Raw genomic sequence first — 27,791 nt, 5'->3', positions numbered from 1 at the left:
GGTCAGTCATACCCAGATTTGAGTCCTGTTCTGACCCATACCAGCCAATGTGTGATCTCTGTGTGTTCATAGCCTCTGTGCCTGTGATTTCTGCTTCATAAAATTAACCTCATAATGTATACTTCATGGAGTGGAAATTATTTATTTATTTATTTATTTATTTATTTATTTATTTATGGGAGGAGTTTAGATAAAGCACTTGCCACAGAGCAAGTATTCAATTCCTACTAGCTAATATCTCTTGCAGAGACATCAAGGCCATTTCTTGGCATCATGGGTCAGAAATCCCTCAGCAACTGGTTAGCACTAATTACAAACTCTTTTCAAATTAGTACTATCAGCATATAGTTAGGCAGTTACCAGCCACTAAGTTTTCCCCACTTAAACATTTCATAATGGTGCTCTGTTGAGAGTAGTGACTGAAAAGCAAAAAGCTTCAGAGTGTGTAAAGAAGCTTTATGTTGCTTTGTATGTTTCAGAAAAGGATACTCTCTGAGTACTGTTCTAAGAAAAAACAGGCAGTTTTGAAAGTATCTTAAGTGCTTTGAATAGAGAAAGAATATAAGCACAGGAAAAAGCACAGTATTATCTTAAAATACTTTTAAATCGTATTAAAAGCCACATGCTAAGTTTTATGGTGGTTTTTTGGTTTGTTTTTTGTTAATGAGTTTAAATCACCGAGTCTTTTCATTTGGCCCATGGAGACCCCAGCTCCTGAAGTTTGGGGAGTGAAGTGCATTGAGCTCCCATCTGTGGGATTCATTCTGCCTCTTCAGAGGGATTTCTGGCTCTTAAAATAAATTTACATAGATAACACCAAATATTTTGTAATCTGAAGTAACTCAGTGGAAATTCAGGATGAACATACCATTCCAAGTCTCCATCTTCCCAAGTTGTTTCCTTCAGGTCATAAATATTCTAAATTCATCCCATCCTTAGGTGACTTGATTATGGCTTGGCATTCCCTTTATGTTGCTACTCCTGTAGCCAAGAGTATGTAGCGCTCCCTGATTGGATCCATTTTCTCCACTCCCATTCACTGCTCAAACTTCTGAACTTCCTGCTGAAATTGTCCCTGCCTAGCTAGAGGAGGGAGCTGGTTGCTCACAGACTCGAGAGAGAGAACCTTCCTACAGCTTCCACAGAGGTCTACATTCTCCTGAGCTTGTATTAAAGGAACAGCCCTCAGTAAGCCCCAGAAGTGGGCCCACCATTACCAACTCTTGCCTTAGAAGTAGGATACAGCAGGAGTTGAACTGAGCTATGGGAGGGGAGCAGTAGTCATTGAAAGGAAAAATGATCCGTGCCTGGAAGTCACTAGTTACAACGATTTTTTAAAAAAAATGACCATTTGTAGTCAAAGTCTGTGTTTCTTTTCTAGAAATTCATTTGTATTTTAAATGCTCTAAATCTCCAATTATCTGAGTTCTTTAAAGGTACAATGATCAGATTCATTTAATTTTAATGAATAGAAAATTTGTTTGCATTATAATGACGCTTGGGTTTTCATTTGAAAAATTCAGAGGAAGAGCCCCTCTGTCTTTAGTCAACTTCCTAATTACACTAATTTTATTTGATTGATATATTAGGGTCTGAAGGGAAAGGGAAAACAGGGGCAGAAAGACCAAAGTACAATCCCTTATTCTAAGTTCCAGACAACACAGGAAATCCTCAATTAAATTGTACCACTTCCCTCAGCACTCAATAAAACACACACATTATATTTAGTATCTTTAAACTCATTTATAATAAAGATTTTATGTGAAATGGTGCAGTGAATTCATTCCTTCTAGACCTTCTTTTTATTATTACAGCAAAATAATGCATGCTTCTTGTGAAAAATCAAAAGCTGAGGTGAATACATCATAAAAATTTAAAGTTTCCTCTGTCTCCCTTAGGCTTTCATTAGAAAACTTCCTGAAACAGTTTCTTTCAGTTCGGGGAGGTAGATAAGAGGACATCTCCTCACTCACAACCAGGAAACTCTGCATTTAATATCACTCTGGGACTTTTTCTTGACACGATTAGGAAGGAAATAAGATGCAGTAATATAGCTAGCATCTTAGAAAAGGGAGAAAGTCTGGCCATGGTTGTGCTGTCGGGATTTTTCTTCTGATGCAAGGTCTGACTGAGAACAATGCCTGCCTTGTGCATACCCTGTCAGGAAGGGTTGGCTGGACCCTGACAATTAGTAGGTTGGCATGTAGCCTTATGAGCTGGTGGCCCAATAAGGGTCTGGAATGGGTTTTCCTTCTACTTCTGTTTCCTGGCCTGGGCCACCACCCAGGTAAATGTTAGCTGAGGAAGAACCGTTTGCTCTGGAAGGGGCTGTCCACAGCTGAGCAGCATACCACTTAAAGGCCCAGATGGATCACAGCAGTGGGCAGTACCTTTATTTTGTGGTGAGCCCCTGAGAAGAGCCATCTCCACTTCCAGGACCTGCTCAGCCTACTGTGAAGGAACAGACCAACCCCAGCTGGTTCCACTGTTTTCTACCTTGACCTGTAGGTGTGTGTGCTTCCTCTAGATCTGTGCATGTCTGTGACTCTACCCATTGGGGTACACAGCTAGCAGAGCATCTTGTTCCATCATCAACTAGTGCCTGGTTTGCAGGCTTAGCTACCAGCACTAAATCTTTCCCATCCAGGTAGAGAAAAAGGAACTTTCTGGGAGACACAGGACATAAAAGAAGAAAAAAAAGTAAAAATTCAGGGTAAAACTCTTTTCAGAAGTGCTATTCATTTAGATAAATATTTTCTCTCTCAAAATGACAGACCGAGGGGCACTTGGGTGGCTCAGTTGGTTAAGCATCTGACTTTGGCTCAGGTCGTAATCTCACTGCTCATGAGTTTGAACCCCACATCAAGCTCTGTGCTGACAGCTCAGAGCCTGCAACCTACTTCAAATTCTGTGTCCCTCCCTCTCTCTACCCCCCCCCCCCATGCTCTGTCTTTCTCACTGTCTTTCTTTCAAAAATAAGCATTAAATTTTTTTTTTTTAATGACAGACTGAGTCTTGGAAGAGTAGGCTCCCTGACAAATATATCCCCTTCATACATGGTCAAAATAGTTTAGCAAACACTCTGAGTACCTAAGTCTGCCAGAAATGGTATCAAACAATGGAGTTTACAAAGAAATATAATATATGACCCCTCTTTCCACAAACTCATCAGTTGTTTTCACTGCAGTCCATCTACTTTTCAGTTGTGGAGCAAAAGGAGAAGACCATCAAAGAATTGGGGGAAATAAGAGAAAAATTTGTTCTTGTTACATTCTTAAAAACTAATTGGTATAAAAATGAAGAATTTGTGAATGATAATAATAATAATAATAATAATAGAACAAATTATGCTGTATATAGTGTACCAGAGAAAATTGTGCCATCACCTTCTGTTTGTAAGACTCAATGCAAAGTTAAGTTAACCTTTGGTTTATGGAATGGACTGTGAAGTTTTCATGGAAGCGAATAATATTTTGCTGTTTGTCTCACCTTATTTTTCTGAATGTTTCTTTGACTTTTTCTTCTCTGAGTTCACGTATAATTTCTAGGATGTCATCTAATTCATAAACTCTTCCTTTTCAAGAAATGTTCCCATCATTGTGGTGAGTAGCATTATGTTCCTTTACACTCACTGGGTATGTTATTCCTGAAGCCAGGATGTGCCCAGAGTGGTGGCTTCTGTAGTTCCCTTTACACATTATTGCTATCTTTTGAGAATATCTCTTTCTCTAGCTTTAAATTTCAGATTCAGAACAAAGTCTGTGTCTTTCTCAGGCATCACTGGTAATCATGTACTATTGAATAAAGATATTTGGACTTCTGTGATTGCCTGACTTGGAAGGAAGGAGGAAGAGGCACTCATTAGAGCAGCTTCAGAGTGTTGAGGAGGACAGCATAAGCAAGAAGTCTTCCAGAACTCCTTTCTATTCTCTCAACCATCACTACAATGTGGGAGAGAGCATGATTCTTACAACTGTCTGCAAGAGAGGAATTTTTTGCCATTCTCACCTGTAGTTGTCTGCCACTATTGGCACCATGAAGTTTTAATATGCAGACAGCTTCTTTTTAATGGGGAGAACTCCTTATATTTCAAACTTAGCAAAACTCCTTATATCTCAACCTTAGCAATGCATTTTAGTTAAAAAAAAAGAAGAAAGAAATAAAAGAAGAAAGTCTGATAATTAAGGCTATTGTTAGTGTTGGACCATGTTCGTAACCATAGCATAATCCAAACCATTCATTTCGGAAGAACATTCAGTACCCAGCAGGTTGCCCTTTCTTCCTGGAAAACCATTAAAGTTCCACCAGGAAGTCCCAACTGGCCACACTGTAAGAACATGAAGCAGAGAAATAGCCTTTGCACCATCCTCAAGGTCATGACTGACAGCAGCTCCGATGGCCTCTGTGGAGCACTCATCTTCTTCATCTTCAGCTTTTGTTGGGTACTAGGATTCTTACCCTTCCACAGTTACTGTTATTACTGAACCCCAAGTTTCTGAGCTTCTCAAGTTGGGGATCCCTGATTAGTTTGTCAAAAATAGACTTAGGCTTTGTCCTCCCATTTCTTGTGGTTAGCTTCAGTTTCTGTGGGTTGATTCTCATGGAACAGTCAAAAAAATGCAAACATGATGTCCTGTCCTCCTTAGAAGGGTTTATTTTCTTTCTTTTTTTTTTTAAAGTCCATTTATTATTTTGATGGGGTCAAGGCAGAGACAGAGACAGAGAGAATCCCAAGCAGGATCCACACTGTATGCACGAAGCCCGACAAGTGGCTCAGTCCCGTGAGTTGTGAAATCATAACCTGAGCCAAAATCAAGAGTCAGATGCTCAACCGACTGAACCACCCAGTTGCCCCAGAAGGATTTTCTATTGCACGAAGTGTGCTAGGATTCTTACCATGAATACCTTGATGGAAATGTAAGAGAAAAAAGGGTTGGGAAGAGTAGGACCCGAGTTAAAAGAATTCGCAAAATTCAGTTCTCCCTATAGATTTTTTCACTCCAAGTGTCATTCACAGAAATTTGGTATCCATGGAGACAAGTGCAGTACATACTAGGTTACATATTCTCTGCAGATACAAAAGGCTAGCTATCCAGTCTGATGCTACATTTAGGAGTAACAAAGAGAAGGCATTTGAGTAAAGTGTTGAATAATTAATTGAGCACTAATCATGTGCAAGGAACATGATTTCCACAATGAAGATACAAAATATACAACAATGATGATAAATATGGGATCGATTATTTCTATGTAGGTATTACCTATGAAAATATGAGAGAATGTTTCTGTCGTAAATTTACATTTTATCTGCTTCCTTGGGAGAAAACAAAATATTATCAAATATAAACAGAAATATCTCTGAAACTTATCTTACAATTGAACGATAAACAGGAAAGCAAGAATTCCCAGAAATTGAGTAAGAAGATCATAACAGCTTTGCATTGCAGGCTGGTGACCAGAAATGAGGCAAAGCTGAGGAGAAAGGGAAATAACTGAGAGAAGCCAGTGTTTGACAGCATGACCGTTTAATCAAGGGCGAGAGCTGTCACCACAAGAAGAGGGTCCAGAGGAAGAGAGAATGAGGAAGTCTGGAAACAAGAACCGATTTAAGGAAGTTGATGCAGGTTATGACCAGGAATGGGAAGTTCGTGGAGATTTCTGTGATAATCGGGGGAGAAGCACCCCTTGGGATGATAGGAATTCACTGGGCTACAACTCTGCTTGAACTCAAGGGTAAATCATAGAAACACCAGCTAGAAAGAACTCTGCTTTCTTAACTATCAATGGAATTGGGCAAGAGAGCTCTGGCATTGCCTTAGGGAATAAGCCTGGGTGTCTGGAAAATGAGGAAAAAGAAAGAATTAAAAGCTTGACAGTGTTTGAATTTCATTTGGAGAATGATATATTTGGATCAATTTTATAGTGTCTTAAGAAACTAGAAAGTTACTGGTCCCTGCTGCTTATTTATTGGTAAGTTCATGTGTGTAATACAGGTGTTCCTTTAATCTCTAGCAAACATGGAGAAGGTGGCAAAGTCAGTATTGATTTGAGATCATGAAGCACAGAAAATGTGGGCTTGTCCCATGCCATGGCAACAAGCAGGCAAGGGAGATAATAGGGAGAAAAAATTGACCACTCTAGAGAAAAATGCATCCATGTTCTCAATCTCTTGCTGAAATATGTCCTTAGCTATTTTTTAAAATATGAGAACCAAGAATATTTTCCTGTTGACAAATGTCTACCTCAATAAATGAGGGTGCCCTACTAAGCATTTAAAATGCTGAATGCATATATCTCCATGTTCACAAAATAGTTTTCATGTTACAAAAACATTTTTTCCTAAATTTCATGTTAACATGAGTTATAATCAACATAGCAGATTTAGTACTAGACATCCCCACATGCCCCTCTCCTGAGATAAATGTTTAAAGTTGTCATACTGTGATTGTGTATCTGAAGAGGAAAGTCATCACAATACCTCTGGGTCTTTTACAGAGGGATTCTATAGTACATGTGATAAAGGCTTAGCCGTATTTATATGGATCCAATAATTATAAATCGGTCATCTCCCCGGCCATGAAGCTGCCAGATACATAAACTTGTTCTACTTCTTGTTTCTTAAGATTGGTTAAAGCCATTTAATGACATTGGTATAAGAGACCTGACATGGCCTCTCCTTTAATATAAGGATCTGTTTCTCAGGGAATATCTGGTTTGCTATTAAGAAACATCTCTTTCTCATTTCACTAATCATATCCATCCTATACCAGTTCTGCATGTGTTTTTGTTGTTCTTCTGTGGTCTCCCAACTAAATGTACAGGTGGCATTTCCTGCTGCTTGCAATTCTCCCTGAGATATACTTTCTTATAGCTGTTTTCTAATGCTAGGTGGAGTATCTACTCTCTGCCCTACACACTAAAATCATTTTCCTCCTGCAAAATATGAGCCTCATACCTTGATCACTCAATAAAACATCCAACTCCTTTTCCTTAGGTTCACATAATCCAGGCTCCCAGCATAGTTCACTGCTTCTGGCTCCCAGCATAGTTCTGACTGTTGTTGTAAGGAGCTTCTTTCAGTCTTTTTTTTTTTTTAATGTTTTATTTATTTCTGAGAGAGAGAGAGACAGTGTGAGCAGGGGAGGGTCAGAGAGAGAGGGAGACACAGAATCCGAAGCAGGCTCCAAGCTCTGAGCTAGCTGTCAGCACAGAGCCTGACGCGGGGCTCGAACCCACAAACTATGAAATCATGACCTGAGCTGAAGTTGGCCGCTTAACCAACTGAGCCACCCAGGCGCCCCTCCTTTCAGTCTTTTTGAATTACTTTCTTTGAGTCACATATAGCTCTTCTATTCACTCTCATATGTTCATCAATTCAGTCACTAAACAGCTACGACTGATGGCCTACTAAATATCAGGTAGTGGGTGAGGTGCTGGGAACACAATATACAGCTGGTTAGACCTAGTCCAGTGACCTCATACAACTTACTACCTACTGGGGGTATATGACTGAGTTCTTAAGAAAGGCATGTGTGTGTGTTCCTAAATATAGGTAAAATGTCTTCCTACCTACTACTATATTCCTAAAAAAAATAACGTGTTAGTTGAAACTTTCTTTGTTAAATGGAATCCAGGTTTTAAATGTCCTCATACATTTAGATCTTACAAAGTTTATTAAGGAATCCTGCTAGTTAATTTTATAATAACTAAAAAAATTAAAGCATTTTTAAAATGCAAAAAATTAATCTTTATAAACAAAATCTCTGTTTCAAATGAACTAAAGGTAATTGCTATTAAAGGAACCCTGATAAAACACTGCAAAGAAAGTAATTAATCATTAAATTTTTAATAAATTAGGACTTTTAATTATAATTTCTTTAAAAAAAATTTTTTTTTAATCTGAGAGAAAAAGAGTAGAGAGAATCTCAAGCAGACTCCATGCTCAGCATAGAGCTTGATGTGGGGCTCGAACCCACGGCCCTGGGACCATGACCTGAGCCGAAACCAAGAACCAGATGCTCAACCAACTGAGACACCCAGGTGTCCCAAATTATAATTTCTGTTTTGCAGAAAGTAAGACCTTTAGCAATGTAAAAAATTTTAATCAATAGAAAAATAAAATGTAAATTATGGGAAAATGTAAATTGATATAACAAAAAGAAACACACAGGCAGTCCAACATACAAAATCCTTTACCTTTTATGTTCTAAAGAAGGAACTTTCCCCCAAAGCCTTTGCCTTAGGACCTAGGGCTGCCATTAACAAAATGCCACAGATTGAGTGACTTAAACAACAGAAATGTATTTCCTCATAGTTCTGGAGGCTGGAAGTCCAAGATCGAGAAGTCATAGGATTTGTTAAATTCTCAGGCCTCTCTCCTTGGCTTGTAGATGAATGTTTTCTCCCTTTGTCTTCACATGGTCTTCCCTCTGTACCTAATCTCTTCTTTAAAAACCCTATCCCCAAATAAAGTCAGATTCCAAGGCACTAGGAGGTTAGTGCTTCAATATATGAATTTTGGAGAGACACAGTTCAGCCAATAACATGGCGTGTCTCTAGATTAGAAGACTCCAGCATGGGGGCGCCTGGGTGGCTTAGTCGGTTAAGCGTCCGACTTTCGCTTGGGTCATGATCTCGCGGTTCGTGGGTTCGAGCCCCGCGTCGGGCTCTGTGCTGACTGCCAGCTCAGAGCCTGGAGCCTCTTTCAGAGTCTGTGTCTCCCTCTCTCTCTGACCCTCCCCTGCTCACACTGTCTCTCTCTCTCTCTCTCTCCTAGAAATAAATAAAAATATTAAAAAAAAAAGCAAAAAAAAACAAAAAGAAAACTCCAGCATGAAAGTAAAGTGCCACAGGTGTCATGACACAACCTTTTCCCCCTTCTGTAAAAACTTCCATGTGGATTAGGTTATCAGATAGCTGCCATGTTCAGAATAGGAGCTTTCTAAAGATTGTTACTGACATGATAACATCTCCACCTTGGACAGTAGAGAGTAGAGGAATGGAAAATGGATCCACAAAATGGGTGGAAAATGAGTGGAAGAATGAGGCTAGAAAATTCTGTGGAAGGAGGTGCCTTCTAGAAGCTGTGCTCACAAGTAGCTAGGGGAGGGTGGGAGCTGCAGAACAAAAGGTTCCTGGTGCTTGGAGGCTGAGGGAGGTCCAGTCACAAATAAGAAAGGGAGAAACCAAAGCTAATTCGTGATTCACAAATTCACTCTGATGGGGAATGGTCGATGATAAACATTAAATGGTAGAGTTTAGATGGTTTTTTTGCTTCTTGCTTTCCAATTGTGTTTTCTGCTTGATATTTTTGCTGTGATTCTGAGCTTAATTAGCACTTTGGAAAACATGGTCTCCAAAGATAGTATTGATTTGGGAAAAGTTTTGGTGAAAGAACACCAGTGGTTGAAGCAAAAGAGAAAATAATCTGAAATGCAAATTATTTTAAATGCATAACAAGAAAATCCAGTAGTAGGGCACATATTTCTCTTATCACATTTTAAGTAATTCATCTTAATGAATTTTGTTGCTGATGATGTAAGTTTCCAGCTCATAGTAGGCACTCAAAAAATATCTGTAAATATTATTTCCTTTATGCTTTACAAAAACTTTCGTGTAAAGAGCCAAAAATTCCATTTTCAAAGGCGTTAAGCAGTGCTCTCACAGCATTGCTATCCTATCACCTACAAAGAGGAGGACTCAGATTGACAGACAAGGTTATAGTGAAACAGAAAGGAGAAGGTGGTATAAAATATAGATCAATTGGCAGGAATTGATAGATGTTGATAGATGAGGAAGGATGGTGTGCATCGGAAGGTCAGTGCAGGACTCTGGTGAGGAGATCACTAAGCTTGGGTGCTTTGTACCACTTGAGATGGGCTGAGAGAAAGGTAATGACCTGCTCCAGACTCCACAGAGGTTGTTACACCCATCTTAACTGTTGAAAGAAAATTTCTAAATTTTAAAACCCTATTTTACTTTTCTTTAAACAAGATTTTCTTTGGTTTCTGTGACACCACATTCTTTTTTCACCCCTCTTATGTTGCCACTTTTGTCCATATTTTTAAAGGCTTCTTTTCATTGGCATACCCCTGGAACATTAGTGTTCCTTTTGCATTTTTTTCCCCAGACCTTATTCTCTGTTTTATAAATCTGATAGAAATTTACTAATATGTAAGAATGTATATTTGTTATGTTTTGTATAGGTTGAAAATATCTTTATTTATAGTGTCTTTGGACATAAAGAAGAATAACTTTGGTGTAAGATACTTTATAAGTGTTCTTTGTTGTGGCCTTTGCTTTTATACCATTTTAAAAGTCTTCTCTACTTTGAAATCCCATATTTCCAATCATGTTTTCTGACAATTTTATAGAAAAGTGATGGCTTTCTATGTTTTCATCTTTTATCTAACTACAGTTTATATTTGTAAATGGATTTGGGAATGAATCTAAGTTTAACTTACTTGGACGTTGCCTTTTCCAAAAGGCTAGCCTTGCCCTAACATAGGTTATAAAGTAATCTGTTTCTTTTTCACTCATTCAAAACACCACCTTTATCATATAATAAACTTGGTATATATACTGATTCACTTTTAGACTTTGTTCTATTTTATTGATTTATTTTTCTATTTGTTTGTACCTATATCAATACCCTGATGTTTTAGTTTTATGGTGGTTTAATAGCTGTAAAAGACATTGTTCTGTTTTCCTGTCAGCAGATTTAACATTATCAGCTATATTTTACATCTTGAAACACAATTTTCCTTAGATTCTATGACACCATATCCTCTTTTTCTTTTTTTTTATGTTGTCACTCCTTGTCCATATTTTTATAGGTTTCCTTCCTTTGTCTAGCCCTTAAATATTGTGTTCCTTTTGGTTTCTCTTCAGATCCTTTTCTATTCTCATGCTAGCCACTTTCTGAGTGATTCCATTGGTGCATATGGCTTACTTCAACAATATGATGGTGCTCCAAACTGTTATCTAACCTACGTCTTTTCTGCTGAGTTTTAGAATAACATATCCATCTACACTTTGATGTTAAGTTCCAAGTGAACTTATCATCTTCCCTGCCAAACCTAACTCAATAAATGGTACCCTTTTGCCATGGCTTAAACTTCCATGTCATCCTTGATTGTCTTGTTCCTTGTCATCCCACAGTAAGCCTTTCAACTTTTACCTTCAAACCATCACCAAATAGTATTGATGACATTTCCCAAACAATAAGAAATCGTCTCATATCTCCCTTTCTACATTACCACCACCCTCATCCAAGCTACTGTACCTTCCCCTCTGGTCCCCCTGTCTACAGGCTTCCTTCTTCTGGTGTCCATGCAACTGCCAAAGTCATGCTTCAAAATACAAATTGGATCATGTCCTTTATTGTTTAAAAGTCTTCAATATATCCTCATTCCTTTTGGAACAAAGTCCCAATTTCTTAATATGACTAAAAACCCCATACTGTCTCCATTTCTTATCACTACAGCCAAACTGAACTTGCTTTTGTTCCTGGAATAAACCAGGCTCATCTTCCCTTGTCCATGTTTGTAAGTGTTATTGTTTCAGCATGTAATACTTTTGCATCCTCTGTACTCTCTCTTTTTATGGAGCAACTCCTAATCATTTATCTTTTACCATAGTACCTCTTATGTATTCATTAGAACTCATCTCAGATGTCACTGTTTTCAGGGAGAAGCCTTTATTGAGTTAAAAATCAGGTGTTGATTTCTCATCTATATCCTCCCAAATCACCCCGAACTTCCCCTACCACTTTATTCACTCCATTATATTGTAAATCACATGTTTAATTGTCTTTACTCAGTACTGGGCCATTCTGCTAATAGGGATACACTATTGCTATTTTAATTCCTTACTTGCAAATATTTAATAAGCCCTTATTCCCCAATGAGTAAAATTCAAATTTTAGATTTAACTTTCTATAATTTTTCACTGATCTACTATGTTTCCTTCACAATATATCATTCTTTTCCCATGTCCTATACTCCCATTATACTTAACCTACAGGTCAGTCTCTCAATATAACATGTCTCCCTGGCTCAGGACAAATGCAATTTCCGACATTACGCAAAGTCTTCCTTTTGTGGGAAATAATCTCCCCTTGCTTTGATTTTCCATCATTATCTTTTCTATCTTTAGAGCCTTTGGTGTATCTTTCCTCTTATTAGTATTATAACAACCTGTATCTTACAAGTATATGACATGTAAAGTATGTGACTTTTAAAGGTAGAGTTTATATCACGTTGATCTCTGTCAACCCCAACAGTATGTTGAACACACACCACTGGGTTCTGCCAATAATTTATGTTCAATAAGTATCCATGAACAAACTTAGTATCTTCAAGATTACTGAGAAATTTATCTTTCTAGAGGTGTAGCACAAAAAGAATCATATCTTCTATTCAGTTAATAGAGAAAATAGAGAGTTAAATTGTAAAGGAAAGAAAATGACTAAGAGTGGTCATTTCTATGAGTCATAAGCTATTTAAAAACGTGTTTTGGGAAGAAAATGAAGAAGCTGAAATAAGGTGGCTCCTTCTAGATTATTTTTATAACTAATAAATTGCAGAAAATGTGGTCACTTCAAATGTCATGTTTCAAAGAATACTCCAAGGTATATGTTAAATAGTGGTGCCTGAGAAAACCAGCTAGTATTTTAAACGCAGTAGTCTTAGATGAATGGTGCATGGTGGAAATGACTAGGTAGATATAGACATAGATATATCCTTAAAGTTTCTCAAGCTGCAAGTGGTGAAGTATTTATATCAGGGAGAAGAGAGTTGACAGTCACTTCTAGGAAACATTGACACTGTATATTGAATTTGTTAGGACTCTTCCTGTTAAGTAACAGAAAGCCAAGTGAAATGGCTGCAAGCAAAAAAGAGAATTCATCACTCACATAACTGTATTAGTCCACTTGGGTTGCATAACAAAATATCCTAGTCTGAGTACTTAAACAATAGAAATTTATTTTGTCAAAGTTCTGGAGACTGGAAGACCAAGACCAAAGTGCTAGCAGAGTTAGTGTCTGGTGAGAGCTCTCTTCCTGGCTTGCAGATAGCTGCCTTTTGGCTCCATTCTCTCATGGTGGAGACAGAGAGCTTTCGTGTCTCATCCTTTTGTTATAAGGGCACCAGACCTATTGGATTAGGGTCCTACCTTTATGACCTCATTTATTGCTAATACCTCCTTATAGACCCTACCTCCAATTACAGTCATATTGGGGGTTAGGGCTTCAACATATAAATTGGTGTGGTGGTGGGCATGGGATGGAGGTGGGGAGAGGGGGTAGGAATAATTCAGTCCACAGCACTGACTATTGGAAATTGACTCCTGAGAGACCACTATTTTGGTTGTGTGTATACCTCCATGGCCACTCATTTTTGGTCCCCTTCAGTGGATCACTTCCCAATTGGCAACTTCCCAATATCCCAATATTGAATGATCCCAGAGTTTAGACCTTGAATCTATTCTCATTCATTAAGTGATTTCATACCTTCCCATGGCTTTCAGTAGCACTTTTTTTTTTTTTTTGACCTTAGCTCCCCAGAATTATATCCAGACTGCCTATATGACATTTCTATTTGGATGCCTCATGCATATTATAAAGATAACATGCTGTCTGCTATCACTTTAATTTATGACAACTAAACTCACATCAACCCTTAGTGCTTTTGGTCATCATATTCTACTTCTATGAGAACTCCTGCTTTTTACTCTTTTGGATGACTATTTCACACCTCTCTCCACAAACCTTCACCACTTCTTGTATCTTCTCTCTTGGCCCTCTTTCTAATTCATATTTTACTGAGAAATTTGAAATCACAGAACTTTACAATCTTGCACCATCATTACAATCCACTAAGAAATATACCTCTACTATCTACTCTGCCTTCTCTTCTGGTTCTAGGGATGAATCATCCATGCTGCTTTCGAAAGTCAACCACTTTATACTAGTGTTACATCACTACTGTGACAGATTAACACAAACTTTATTAGTTCATAGATCTGTAGATGGCTTGATTAGGTACTCAGCTTAGAGTCTCAAAGGCTGATCACAAGGTGTCAGCAGGGCTAGGTTTCTTCCTTGGGGTTCTAGGGAAGAATCCATTTCAGGTTGTTCATTCAGGTTGTTGGCAGAATCCAATTCCTCACAGCTGTGGAACTGAGGTAGCTGTTTCCTTGGTGCTGTCAGCTGGGGAGCCCTTAGCAATGAGAGATCTCTCTCTGGTCTTTGCACATGGGTCCTACCTCTGAGAGCCAGCAGTAGTGTGTTGAATACTTCTGCTACTTAGAACTTTTCTAACTTCTGCTGTATCTCTCTTCTGCTTCCAGCCAGAGAAAGTTCTCTTCTTTCAAGGGCTCATGTGATTAGATTTAGCACACCAGGTAATTTAAGTTAATCTCCTTTCTTTAAGATCCATCACCTCAATTGTATCTGCAGAGTCCCTTTTGCCATGGAATATAAAGTATTCACAAATTTCAGGGATTAGTTGTCTTTGGAAGGCCATTTTGCCTGTCACAAACTCTATGTCTCCAACTATATTCCCTTCTGTCTTCTGCATCACTATTCTCACTTGGATCTTTCCTATCAGCATACAAAAATGCCAATAATCTTCCCATGTTAAAAATACCTCCTTGACTCCACTTTTCCTTCCAATTATTGCCCCATTTCTCTCCTCTTCTTGGGGAAAACACCTTGGAATCATTTCCTATAAGGTCTGTCCCCACTTTTTGTTTTTATATTTTCTCCTGAGCTTTTATCTTTTCTACTGTACTGAACCTGATCTTTTCAAAGGCACAAATTATTACACATTCAAATCAAGTGTCAATTTTCAGTCTTCATCTTACTTTCATTTTACAAAGCTGATCATTGAAAATTTTATTTGTCTTCCAAGATCTCACCCTCTTGGTTTTTTTCTTATCTCTTGGAGGCTCCTTCTCAAACTCCTCCACTGTTTTTTTTCTTATATTCCTGACTATCGAATGTTGGACTGCCTGGAGCTTTTCCATTTGTACTTCTTTTGGTAATTTCATCCAATCTCATGGCTTTAAATACCTTGAATATACAACAACTCCCAAATTTGTAACTATAACCCAAATTTATATCTATAGTTCCCTGAACTCCACCTTGTATATTTAATCATCTACTCCACATTTCCTGCTCAATGTATCCTATATAATCTTTTACTTTGTTATGATTTGTCTCCTCTCAGAAAAATTGAAGTTTCATGAGGACAAAGGCCTTTGTGTTTGTCTGTTTGTTTTCACTGCTTTGTCTCCAGCACTTAAAACAGTGCCTGCACAGACTACTTAATCAATAAATATTTGTTGATGTTGAATGAAGGCTCAGAACCACTTTTTATTTCAACTCAAAACTGGATTCTTCTTCTGGTTACCCCCATATCAGTAAGCGGCAAACTCTATTCTAATTTGCTCAAGCCAGGATCCTGGGAATTATTCTTGATTCCTCTCTTTCTCTCACATGGCACATCCTGAAACCCCACTAATTCTGTAAACATACACACACACACACTTCTAGAATCTCACTCTCTCACCTTTTCAACCTTTGCTCAAGTTCAAGCCATTATTGCAATGGCCTTATCAGTGGTTTACCTACTTCCACCTTTGCTTCTCTAGAGTCTATTTTCCATTTAAAAGAGAGAGGAAATCTCTTTAGAATATATATTAATCATAGGCATTCCTTCATTCAAAATACTCTGATATGTTTTCCATCTTGGAGTAAAGTCTAAATACTTTAAACAGCCTCTAAGATACTTGATTTTGACCCAGACATATCTTCCTAAAACCACTTCTTTTTGCTCATTCTCTTCTAGCCACTCTGTTTCCCTCATTCTTGAATGTGCTAAGCATTCACTTATCTAAGGACTTTGCACAACTTCCTTTGCCTGGAACGCAGAGAGAGAGATGACCTGCTTCTTCATTTCATTCAAGCCTCTGCTCAAAGTTGCTTTATCGTAGTGCTTCTGTGATCATTATACCTAAAATAGCAAACACATACACACACATTTTTGCCCTTATTTTCCTTTATTTCAAAGCTGTTTACTGATGGATGTTATATATTTACTTATCTTTATTGCCTGTCTTCCCCTTTCCCCCAAATGTAAACTGCATGAAGGCAGATACTATCTGTTTTGTTCATTGCTATATCTTCAACATCAAATATGAACCCTAACAACTACAGGCTTGTTTAACCCTACTGCATAGGCTCTTAGAGAGCTATAAATACCTCCTTTCTCAAGGAATCAGTATTAATATTTGAAAAAGAACTCTAGCCCTTCTTGAATGATGTGCCTACCCTTAAAACATTTTCTGTGGTTAGAGCAATGGAGAAATCTAATTGGCCAGTCTGGGTCACATGCCCCTCATAGTTCTGAAATGGGATGCGAGGTGAGGGGTGGGGGGTTGGGGAACGCCATGCAATCCATAGACAGAGAAAGGAAAGTTTCCAAAAGAAAAGAAGAAGAAGAAGGAGAGGAAGAAGAAGGAGAGGAAGAAGAAGGAGAGGAAGAAGAAGGAGAGGAAGAAGAAGGAGAGGAAGAAGAAGGAAAGGAAGAAGAAGGAGAAGGAGAAGAAGAAGAAGAAGAAGAAGAAGAAGAAGAAGAAGAAGAAGAAGAAAGAGGTTCTGTTAGCAGAATGGGGCAGGGGGAGAAGAGAGAGAATATGAGGGAGCTAGAAACAACATATGGCCACCACTGAGATTTTCCAGAGTAGGAAGACAAAATCAGTGATGATCTGGGGCCCCTGGTAGAAGATGTATCCTTAAATAACTGTACCTTCACACACTTTGGGAGAGGACATGCTGAAACCCCAGGCATGCCTGTATGGCATTCGTGTGCCCAGCTTCTTGAATGACTCCCTGTGGGGAGTTGCAGGATGGATATCCCTAGCATGAATAATCCTGACACTTCACCACACAAGCTGGAGGAAAGATAGAAAATCAGGGATCAGCAGCATAAACATGATTTCTAATTTTCACTGCACATAATATTGCTCACCAGCTCATTTGCAGAACTCTGCATCCATGACTATAAAGATTAACAACTCAATTTAGGTGAGTTTGAAAATGAATTCGTTTGAAAATAAGCAACAGCTGTGAAGTGGGCATATGTACATACACTCACATTTGGAGGGAAAAAAACCCATAAATCTTGCTGCTATTATTTAGCCCAAGGCTTTTGGTTTGTTTTTTAGTTTTGTTTTTGTTTTTTGATACACTCAACCACAGGGTATTTTAAATTTTTTAAATTTATTCCTGAATATAGGAAATGTTTCTTGGGTCCTCCTGAGAGTGGGGTGCCCAGGCTAACCACAGGCACACATGCATTCCACCCATAGTACTGTACGTTAAAATTAATAGCACATGCGGAGGAAAACCTAAACCCTTTGACGTCACTCTTGAAATGAGGAAACATAAACAGAAAAGGCTCCACTCCAGTAAGCTGCCAGAGCTGAAGCCGATTGGTCTCTGCTTTTCCTTGCCTGTGGCAACTGACGGCACCTCCCAGCCTAGCCGGCCGGCTGCCTGCCCGCTCGCCCGATCCCCCAGCCAGTCGGTGGGTCTGGGCACTGCAGCAGGCTCGGCTCTGTCCCAGCGCTCGCCTGGGAGAAAAGTGGTGTGCTCACCCAGAGAGGATCTCTCTTTCTACCTTCTCTCTCTCGATCTCTCTGTGTGCTTTTGTGTTTCTTTCTTTTCTTTCCTTTTTTTTTTTTAAATTTTTTATTTATTTATTTTTTTTACTTAATTATATTCCTAATCCTGGATGAAGTTGCTGGACTCTGCAGCACAAGTCTTCATGAACAAGCAGCACCGCTCAGAGATTTCACGGCATTCAAAGGTCACAGAACTGCCACTATGGTTAAATGTCTTGTTTAATGGTTGAGGTAGGTACGACAAATTTGAGCGGCAAGCTCGTTTTGCTTGAGAGAACAGAATCACAGAGAGATGGCAGGAGTTTTATTTAAAATGAACCTGTACATATATTTATATATACATATATATTTCTTTTTGGTCTGTAATGGTTACTACAGCAACCAGCTTTTGAATTTCCTTCCTTTTTCTAGGCGAACTGACTAAACATTATCACTTAGCCTGAATTAACTGTTTCATTCCAACCAGCCCTAACGTGGGACTCCGGGATTTTCGCTGCTCTTGGAGCCCCCACTGAGGAGGGCTTCTCTCTCTCTCTCTCTTTTTTTCTTTTTTAATGAACGCAATATTTCTTCCTCAATGTAAATCTTGGAGCTGGGTCATTTTTCTTTCTGGTGAAGACAGTATAGGAAAATATTGGTACAGAGCTTGGTGAGCATTGCAGGACAAGGGGAAATATCAGGGTTTTTTTTTCTTTGAGTTTGTCATGCTGTTTGGTAGCAGACTTCAAAATGAAAAAATTAGTAGGAAGAGAGGAATAATCTGGTAATAAAGTTGAAGGTAGAAAAACCTATAGAAGGTATGTCAGAAAGATGAATTCTTGAGGAAAATGCACTTTGTCACCTTGTTGCATTTTTAAAAAAAGATTCCGAGCGTGGAAGTCGGCAGGGAAGATGCAGGCACTGAGTTAGATACCAGTGATTTAGATCTTATTATTTATAAAGGAAATGAAAAAGTTCTTTATTCACACTGTAAATTTGTTACTTATCTTCTCCTATAATAGTTGAAAACAGAGTGAGATATTTAACTAGGGACTAAAGTGATTGAGCCTGAGATCTAATTAATCATCCATAGATTCTGTTCCTCATGTGCTCTAGCCAGAGTGCCTGTTAGAGTAAATCTCTTTGCACCAGAAGGCAGGCATATACAGTAAACACACTAAATGCTGCAGGAAGCAGGCAAATAACACAGAGCTAATGTTGTTTTCAATGACACATTATTATGCATTGAGGGGGACTCCTGCTAAAGATCACTTCTGTCCAAAGAGTTAATTTTTTGTAAAAACATTTCAAGTAGCATATGGTTAACATGGATTTCCTTATTACCGTTCTCAAAGTTATGCAATAGCAAGTACGACAGGATTATTTGAAGCCATTACTCTGTTTCCAATATTTCTTACTTGATTTTTTTTTTAAGGTTTCTAGTCCCAACCTTGAGAAAGAGAAATTTTAAAAACTGGGTCATGTTAGCAGTAATATTAGGCAAGGTATCAAATACATTGTGCATTTCAAAGGGTACAAAATTAACTGCATAAGACTATAATTTACTAAGTTAAGAACTGCAAAAATATTAGCTCCAAAATGCAGAGGATGTGCTGTGAATGGACAATTGCTTTTCTGCAGCGCCTGGTGGGAAAACAAGGACTTTGTGTGTTGCAAATGCCTAACTGCAGCTCCTCCATTTCCTCTGCTTTATCTTTTATTCCTGGCTGGTGAAACAAAGATGGGTGTCAGTAGTTGCATCTTGATTGACATTTTCTCCAACAAAATGAAGTCACTTCTTGTCTCCAGTAGAGGCCCAAAGTTAACTAGCTGCAACTCCAAAGACTGTCTCCTCTTTATAGGGATTTTTACCTGACACTGTAAGCTCTCCAGTTTCAGACCCTACTTACTCAGTTGAACAACATGAGAAAAAATCAGTGGTGACTACTTGTCAGCAAATTGGCTGGGAGAAACCCATTTTTTGAATCAAGTTATTTAGGGGAAGGGTGGAAAAATCCAATATGTGTCAGGAACAGATACCAGCTTAGGGAAAATTATTGTACATCTTTTAGTGCTTTTCCCAGCATCCAGCACAAAACTACTTATTGTCAGTTCTCAGTACATACTTACTTAAAATGTTTGCTGAGCACTTACTACCCTTCATACATTATACATTATTTAAATGATTTTAAGATATGGCATTTTCAAATATTTTTGAAAAATAGTTTTGGTGTTAGTCCAGCCTAAAATATAATCTAGAAATCAGCACATCAATATTACAGATAACGACATTCCAAACATTGACTTGTGTTGTTTACAGCCAAAGGACATCCTACTCCAAACAGATGCAAAAGTAAAATGACCAAATTTCCTCAAAGTGGGAATGTATCACCTTGAAAGTGCTTCTGCCTCATAATTTATCTTCCAAGTCTAATTTGTTCTTAACTAGGTTCAAATCACAGGGGAAGCTAACTTGTCAACTCACTAGTCAACATAGTATTAGAAAGAATTTTTTAAGTAGTAAATCAATCTAAGCAAGATGAAAAGGGCATCATTATCAAAATTAAGAATTAGAATTGACCTCAGACCTTCTAAAGGTAAAAGCTAACAGGTATTCTAAGTGGTTCAACTCACACTGACTTTTGGGGGGTCACCTTACTGGGGAAAGCAGGTAACTTACTGAAGGCCCTTGATGTACAGATGTTTTATCCCCCAAATCCATCATTCTATGGATTCAGCACATGTATCCCAAGTAACCTATAGACAAGTAGAAATCCCTCCTCTAGAAGGTACATCTGGTTGAGGAAGAAGGGATTTGGCATTTGGACATGCAATGGTACCCTATCTATCAGTGCCTCCTCGTGGTGGCATCCCCATTTCTCCTAATGATGTGCCTTGGGGAACACTTCCACATTCACACAGGAGCAGTTTTGCAATCAGTACCATTGGCTTCTACAAGCATCCTAGGTGACTTTGTCAACATGCTAACTTTGATGCTTGAGATGACACATGCTTGGTATATTAGCAATTTTTAAAGTGCTTGAAATGGAAATTTGGGAGAGAGAAGGGAAAAGGGGATGTAGAAACCCAAACTGACTGAATACCTACTGTATTCCTGCATTATTACAAATTTGAATACAGAGAGTGAAGTGTGTCAAAAGTCTAGCATATAACCAAGGTATTTATACTTTTCCAAGAATCATTTAGGTATCTAGATGATTTAATTTGTACTTAGAAAGTGACTGCATGGAACACCCTAAAAAGAAGAAGGGACAGAGACAGGTGACCAGGGTGGGCACCCTCATTCAGGCTCTAACTAGCTGGGTAATTTGAGCCATTGTTTCATTATCTGTAAAGGAAACTGATTATATTATATTTCCAACAGTTCTATTTAGATGAAACGGTTTATAGTATTCTTAACCTCTATTTGGAGTTTTTTAGATAATTCCATTTATATATAAATGTGAAAATGTCAAACCTTTATTCAAAATACATCAAAGTGTGCTCTCAATGTGTCAAGTGAGTTAAAAAAAAAAAACAGATGAGCAATGATTCCCGCCTTTGGGAAATTTATTTTCTGGTTGAATATATAAACAAATAGCAGAGTCTGTGCAGAGAAATAAACGGAAGAACAAAGGAGAGTTTGGGAGGGAGATGGTGATGAAGAAAAATGAAACACAAGAGGTGACTTTATGAAAATTGGAATTTAAGAAAAACTAAATTTTCCATGTATTTATTTCTATTATTGTGATTTTAATATGATCAATTGAAGACATTGTTATTCTTCTGAAATAATATATATAATGGTATTCTTAAAAAGTATAATGTTGGGGTGCCTGGGTGGCTCCATTGGTTAAGTGCCTGACTCTTGACTTGAGCTCAGGTCAAGATCTCATGGTTCCATTCATGAGTGTGAATCCCAAATTGGCCCCGCTGACAATGTGGAGCCTGCTTGGGATTCTCCTCCTCATTCCCACTCTCCACCTCTTCCCCACTAAAGCACTCTTTCTCTCTGCCCCTGTCCTACTCTTATACGCACATGCATGGGGACGCACTCTCTCTCCCTCTCTCTAAAAATAAACAAATCAACTTTAAAATGTATTCATTTATTTATTTATCCCATTGGTTGAATTAAGTTAATGTGCAGGCCTGAAATGGCAAATTAAATCAGTGAATTAAATCAATGGAAATGATAGTGTCTTCTCTAAGATTGCTTGAACTTGGAATCCCTAGGAGTTCTAGAAAGCAGGAACCCTTTGAGAACTTTAACAGCAGTCCCAGATGCCAGCAGCCCCATAGTACAAGAAAGGAAGGGTCACAAGCTGCTATGGGCTTGTGTTCTGGGAAGTGCCCTCAGTGGTAGGAAAACTCTCATAGTGGCTCAGAACTTCCAGAGATGACCCATGTGAGTTAGGGCAAATTTCTTAAATTTTATTTTATTTTATTTTTTTAAATTTTTTTAATGTTTTATTTATTTCTGAGAGAGAGAGAGAGAGAGAGAGAGAGATATGGCATGAGCAAGGGAGGATCAGAGAGAGGGAGATACAGAATCAGAAGCAAGCTCCAGGCTCTGAGCTGGCTGTCAGTACAGGGCCCAACGTGGGGCTCAAACCCACGAACTGTGAGATCATGACCTGAGCTGAAGTCGGATGCTTAACCGACTGACCCACCCAGGAGCCCCAAATTTCTTAAATTTTAGAGACCTCAGTTCTCTCTTCTTTAAATGAGGCTCTCAGAATATTTCGAGAATGGCTTCTCCCTTCCCAAATATGTGATTTACTCTGACAAGATTAATATTAGCATTAATTTGTTTTCATTCTTGCACCTCTTCCATCTTTTCTACCACATCCCTTTATTCTTTGCCTTTGCTCAGTTATCCAAATTCACATAATTTCACCTCCAAATAATCTAATTCCCAAAGATGAACAGAAGGAAAACAAGACCCTGGGTTTGGGAGAATTTCTCCTTAGGAAGACTGTTGCTCCCCAGGGAAGGTCACGTATACTTGTGTGAGGTTGATGTGCTACTCTGTGGCCATGGCACTCCTTCAGACAGTAAAGGGGCATGCTTTGCATTCATTGTAGCTGGGGGTTTACATGTTACACAAGTGTTTTTTTCCAAAGTGCCCATCACTATCCTAGATTTTCTATACTATTTCAGTTAGTATCTCCTTAACTCCAATTCTGGTTTCTTTAGAATAACTGAAAACATGTTGACAATTAAGTTGGAGAAATCCTCAGAAGGAACTATTTTCTTGGTGAATTGGTTGTCCACTGAGTACCTGCTCTGAGGTCTTGCCCTGATGATAAGGAGTCGCTGTCTCATCCTAGTGATGGGATTTGATGCAATTCAGTTATCCAAATCCAGACACTGGTGAGATCCTTAGTGGATCAGAACATTCTTTCTGGCATCTCCTCTGGGTGACAGTTTAGTTAACAGCTCAAGCATGTAGAACAGGGAGCAAGGTTTGTAGTTTCAGGTAAACCTAAAACTAACTTGATGTTAAATACACAGGAAACTTAAACAATATATAGTTTTTAATATACTAGTGTATAAATATCCCAATATTGTGCTCGCTTTGGCAGCACATATACTAAATATCCCAATATTTTGAAAATTCATATCCTTTCATGGCTGATTTATACATATATTTGCATGTAGTATAGATATAAGAAAATAATAGCCTTAATCAGTATGCCAGTAAAGATAGGATATGTCATACATTTAACCTTCCTCCCTGCCTCCCTTCCTCCCTTTCTTACATTTGTAAGAAGATGGAAAAAATTAAGGTTGGTAATGAGATGTTGATGGAGTTTCCTTTGGAGAATATTTGTTTTAGTTTTTTCTTTCTAGTGATTGGTAAATTCACGTAAGATTTTTGATTAAAACTCCTCAGATTATTTTCTTATTAATACCTTTTGGATTTTATATTGTCATACTTAACATATGTAAAAAATACATAAAATATCCTTTCCACGTGATGTAAATTATCTTACTTGCCCACAGCTTCCAACATACAAATGAAAGATTCTGTCCAAAAAAGGAGTTGATACATGACTTAAATATATTGAATGATATTTAAGAGTTTTGAGTTCTAAGAATATTCCTCTCTTCTCCTGGAATGGGAGGTCAGGCCTGGGGCCAGTCTGGATGAGGGCTGTTTCCAGGTATAGACATAGGAGGTTAACATATACCTCATTTGGTCAAAATCTGGTATCCAAAGATATCAAATGGCCAATGATTTACATATTCTTTTACTCTAGTAAATTTTAGTCTAAGACCATATCAAATTATATTTATTTTTATACTGTTTGTAATATTAAAAAATCAGAAACTTCCTGAACCCAAATATAGGTGAGTTGTTGAATATGTTCTTTAAATTTATGCAACAGAAAGCCATATAGTTATTTAAAAGAATGTCCTACATCTACATGCACAAATCTGGAATGATTTTTTCATGTAGTAAGTCAAAAAAAAAGCTACATTAACATTTTCACAACTATATACACACATTCGTACACACTGATAGAAAATTTCTGTACATTCAAATAAAAATCAATTAACCAAATTAACAATGGATGCCACTGGGAGAACTTGGAGATGAAATGGGAACAAGACTTACTTTTTGTGTATATACTTTAGAATTGTTCAATTTTTCTCCCCATAAGTTTATTATGTCTATCATGGGGGAAATTACAGAGACTTATTTACTTTTCTGTGGTATTTAAAGTTGAGAACAAAGAGAAAGTTAAAAAAAGAGTTCTATTTTGTTTTTCAATTGATCCATTAGCTTCTTCCTTCAATCCTATTGATTTTTTCTCAAGTGCCTTTGATATAGTAAAGAAACACAGTATGACCAGGAAGTAACAGCCCTAAAATGTGGAGATAGGCCATCACTGCTGTTTGAGTAACTTTGGGCCAATCCTCACTCTGAGGACCAGTTTCCTCACGGACAAAACAAGGGGCTTAATGAAGGCCAAAGTTCCTTCCAGCTTTCACGTATGCCTAAGAAAAATCTGTGGTCTGCTGTGTGCCCAACTATTTGAGATTTTTCTCCTTATACTGAATGTACATATTTTACTGTGCACATTTTATTGGTTTGAACATTTTATCTAAATTTTCTGTTTTAGAATTGGTCAGTTTCATTTAGTTTTTTGAATTAATTAAATATGCAAAATTTATATTCATCCAAATAGAGTTTAGGGAAACTGCTCATCATTGATAGACTCTTAAAATTAAAATATATGATATCATATATTCAAAAACCAGTAGAAAACACTATTTGTATTAAGACGTGTAACACAGGCAAGTAATACTTCAGTATGAATATGATTTATACATTTTTTGGTTTTACAGGAGGAAAAAAAAAAGACTTTCATTTCCCTTTCTCATTATGCCACTTGCCAGCTGTGTCTAGTCAGATGAAAGAACTCAGTCATTCACAAAAGTGTAGAAGCATTTTCATAAAAGGAGATGTTGCAGGAATACAAGGCTCTAAAGAATGCCTTGATTTAGAAAAGGTCATTAAATTTAAGAAAAAAGTTGTTTTTCATGTAATAGAAATAGAGTATATTTCTATGTCTTTGAGACTCGTGTTCTTGCTGTTACCAATTAAATGAAAACTATTTCAATTTTGTTTTTAATTTGATGGAGATAAGTATTAGTCATTTTAGTTATTCAGTGTTTTTTATTTTGTATTTTTCTAGACCTTTCTTATTATGTTTGCAGTAAAAAGTAATCTTTAAATAAAATAAAATGAAAGAGATAAACGTAAAAGAGATAAGAATTTGTGTGACAGCAGTTTTTGAATGACCAGAACGAACATTCTAAGCTTTTCTCCAAAAATCTCTTTTAATTATTAAAGAAATCATTGATCACTTAAAATAATTCAATGGCTTGTAAATAAACTAATTGAAAAATACTGTCCTCTTTTTTATTAATATGCTGCCCCCAAGCATCTATGCATGAGTGCATGAGAGAGAGAGAGATTGAAGGCAAGGACCTTCTTGAACTTGAAGACAAATGTATATAAAAGCTTTTTATGTGGTTATTCAGGTCAAAAAGACAGTGAGTTGGAGAACACTCCCTGTTTAAAATGCCTGTAAATCCTTTAAAAAGGAAATAAATGCACTTATTAAATTAAGTGGTAATAATTATAAGTTTTTAAAATTTAGTTTATATATTTTATGTGGTGAAAGAGAAGAGAAAGCAGGAATTAAAAAATGAAAGTCAACCTTTTTTAAAGGCTACTAAACTTATAGCCTAAAGCCTGAGTTCAATTCCAGATGCTGATTTTAATGAGAGTAATACTTTCAGCAAGTTATTGAGTATTTTTGACATTTTAAGTTTCTGAAACATAAAGTGAGATACCTTTAGTTTCTAAAATTTCTCGGATTTACTTACTGTGCAGATGGATTGGCTTTCCTATGTAATTAGTGGCTCAGTTCATAGCACAAATGTCAAGTCCTCCATTTTTGAAACACTCCTGTGAGGAAAGGATTAGTTATGCCCATTTTAATGGCAAGGAAATAGAAGTTCAGAGAAGTTACAGCTAACAGAGTCAGTATGCAACCCCAGCTTTTTATGAGAAATTTTTATTGTTTTATATATTTAAAATGCTTTATGTTTCAAATCTATTTGTAAGCATTCTAAGCATGAGTTGGAAAAATATTTATTTATGCAAAACATAAAAAATCTTTGTTCAAATGTTCAAGTAATCTACTTCCATATATTTATTTACAAGAGTTTCCAGTATATAAAGAACAGCACTATTTCATTTTAAATGCATTCACAGTGGATGAATCTGACACTTTAAACTTCAGAAGCTTGGCTGTGAGAGGCAGTATAGTGTAATGGGGAACAGTGCAGAATCTAGCGCCATTCACTTCTTAGCAATAAGATCCTAAGCAAGTTATTTAATCTCTTTGGGCTTCACTCGCCTTACTTATAAAAGAAAGAGTTTATAGTAGTAACCTCATGAGATTGTTGAGAAGATCAAATGAATTTTACTTGTAAAGTGCTTTAAACAGCATGTGAAGGAGAATAAGCATCATGCATCTATCAGTTGGTGCTGTTTTCTTACACACTTTAAAAATTATTCATGGGGCGCCTGGGTGGCTCAGTCGGTTGGGCGTCTGACTTCGGCTCGGGTCTTGATCTCATGGTTTGTGGGTTTGAGCCCTGTGTCGGGCTCTGTGCTGAGAGCTAGCTCAGAGCCTGGAGCCTGCTTCGGATTGTGTCTCCCTCTGTCTCTGACCGTCCTCTGCTCATGCTATCTCTCTCTCTCAGAAATAAATAAAACAGTTTAAAACAATTATTTCATGAATCTATTTTGTGTATAGTGCTGTTGGCTGCTTTAACAGTTAAGAGAAATACAGTTGTTTTGTTTCTTGCTAACCTTCTGTATTAAGTAATAGTGCATATACAGAAAAATACCCATCATATAAATGTGCATAATGATTTGCTTTTTAGAAGTGAAGCTCTGTGTATTACCCAAGCTGAGAAATAGAACATTATTACCTTATTGACACATCAGAAATCTCATCATGCCTCCTCCATTCTTTCATTGACTCTCACATTGTGAGACTCATTCAGTTGTTGCACTGTAGCTATATTTTAGTTTCATTATTCCGTAGTGTTTAATTATCTGAATATGCCCATTCTAGTGTGGAAAAACATTTGAATTGTGTCTAGTTTTTAGTATTATAAAGAAAATTACTGGCCTGAGTATTCTTGGACCTGTCCTTGGGGCACAGGTACACGTATTTCTGCAAACATATACTGAGGAGTAAGTTGCTGGCCCGCAGAGAATGTTAATGTTCAGCCTTAACAGAAAATTCAAAGTTGCTCAAGGTGGGTAAAAGAATTTACATTCCCACCAACCATGTGTGATAGATCACTTCCTCACTAACTTTACTTATTAGTATTTAGTAGGTGTGTAATGATAGCTTATCATGGTTTTAATTTGCATTTTCCTGATTATTAATTAATCTAAGTACTTTTTTACATGTATATTAGTTATGTAAACATACTCTTTGTTAAATTTTTTTTTAATGTTTTTTATTTATTTCTAGGAGAGAGAGAGAGAGAGAGCGTGAGCAGGGGAGGGTCAGAGAGAGAGG

General features: G+C 37.4%; 1 protein-coding gene across 1 annotated transcript in view; it reads left to right on the top strand.

The window, feature by feature from the left end:
- Positions 1-17,637: 17,637 nt before the first annotated feature.
- Positions 17,638-27,791, top strand: part of PDE7B (phosphodiesterase 7B) — a 326,628-nt gene continuing 316,474 nt past the window's right edge. Inside the window, exon 1 of the mRNA XM_077776126.1 lies at positions 17,638-17,922. Within this exon, the coding sequence (XP_077632252.1) occupies positions 17,902-17,922 (21 nt within the window). The 5' untranslated portion in view covers positions 17,638-17,901. The remainder of the gene's footprint in view (positions 17,923-27,791) is intronic.

This window comes from Crocuta crocuta, unplaced genomic scaffold (genome assembly GCF_008692635.1).
Source record: "Crocuta crocuta isolate KB4526 unplaced genomic scaffold, BGI_CrCroc_1.0 scaffold25, whole genome shotgun sequence".
Lineage (NCBI taxonomy): Eukaryota > Metazoa > Chordata > Mammalia > Carnivora > Hyaenidae > Crocuta > Crocuta crocuta.
This window is presented reverse-complemented; position numbering and strand designations above follow the sequence as displayed.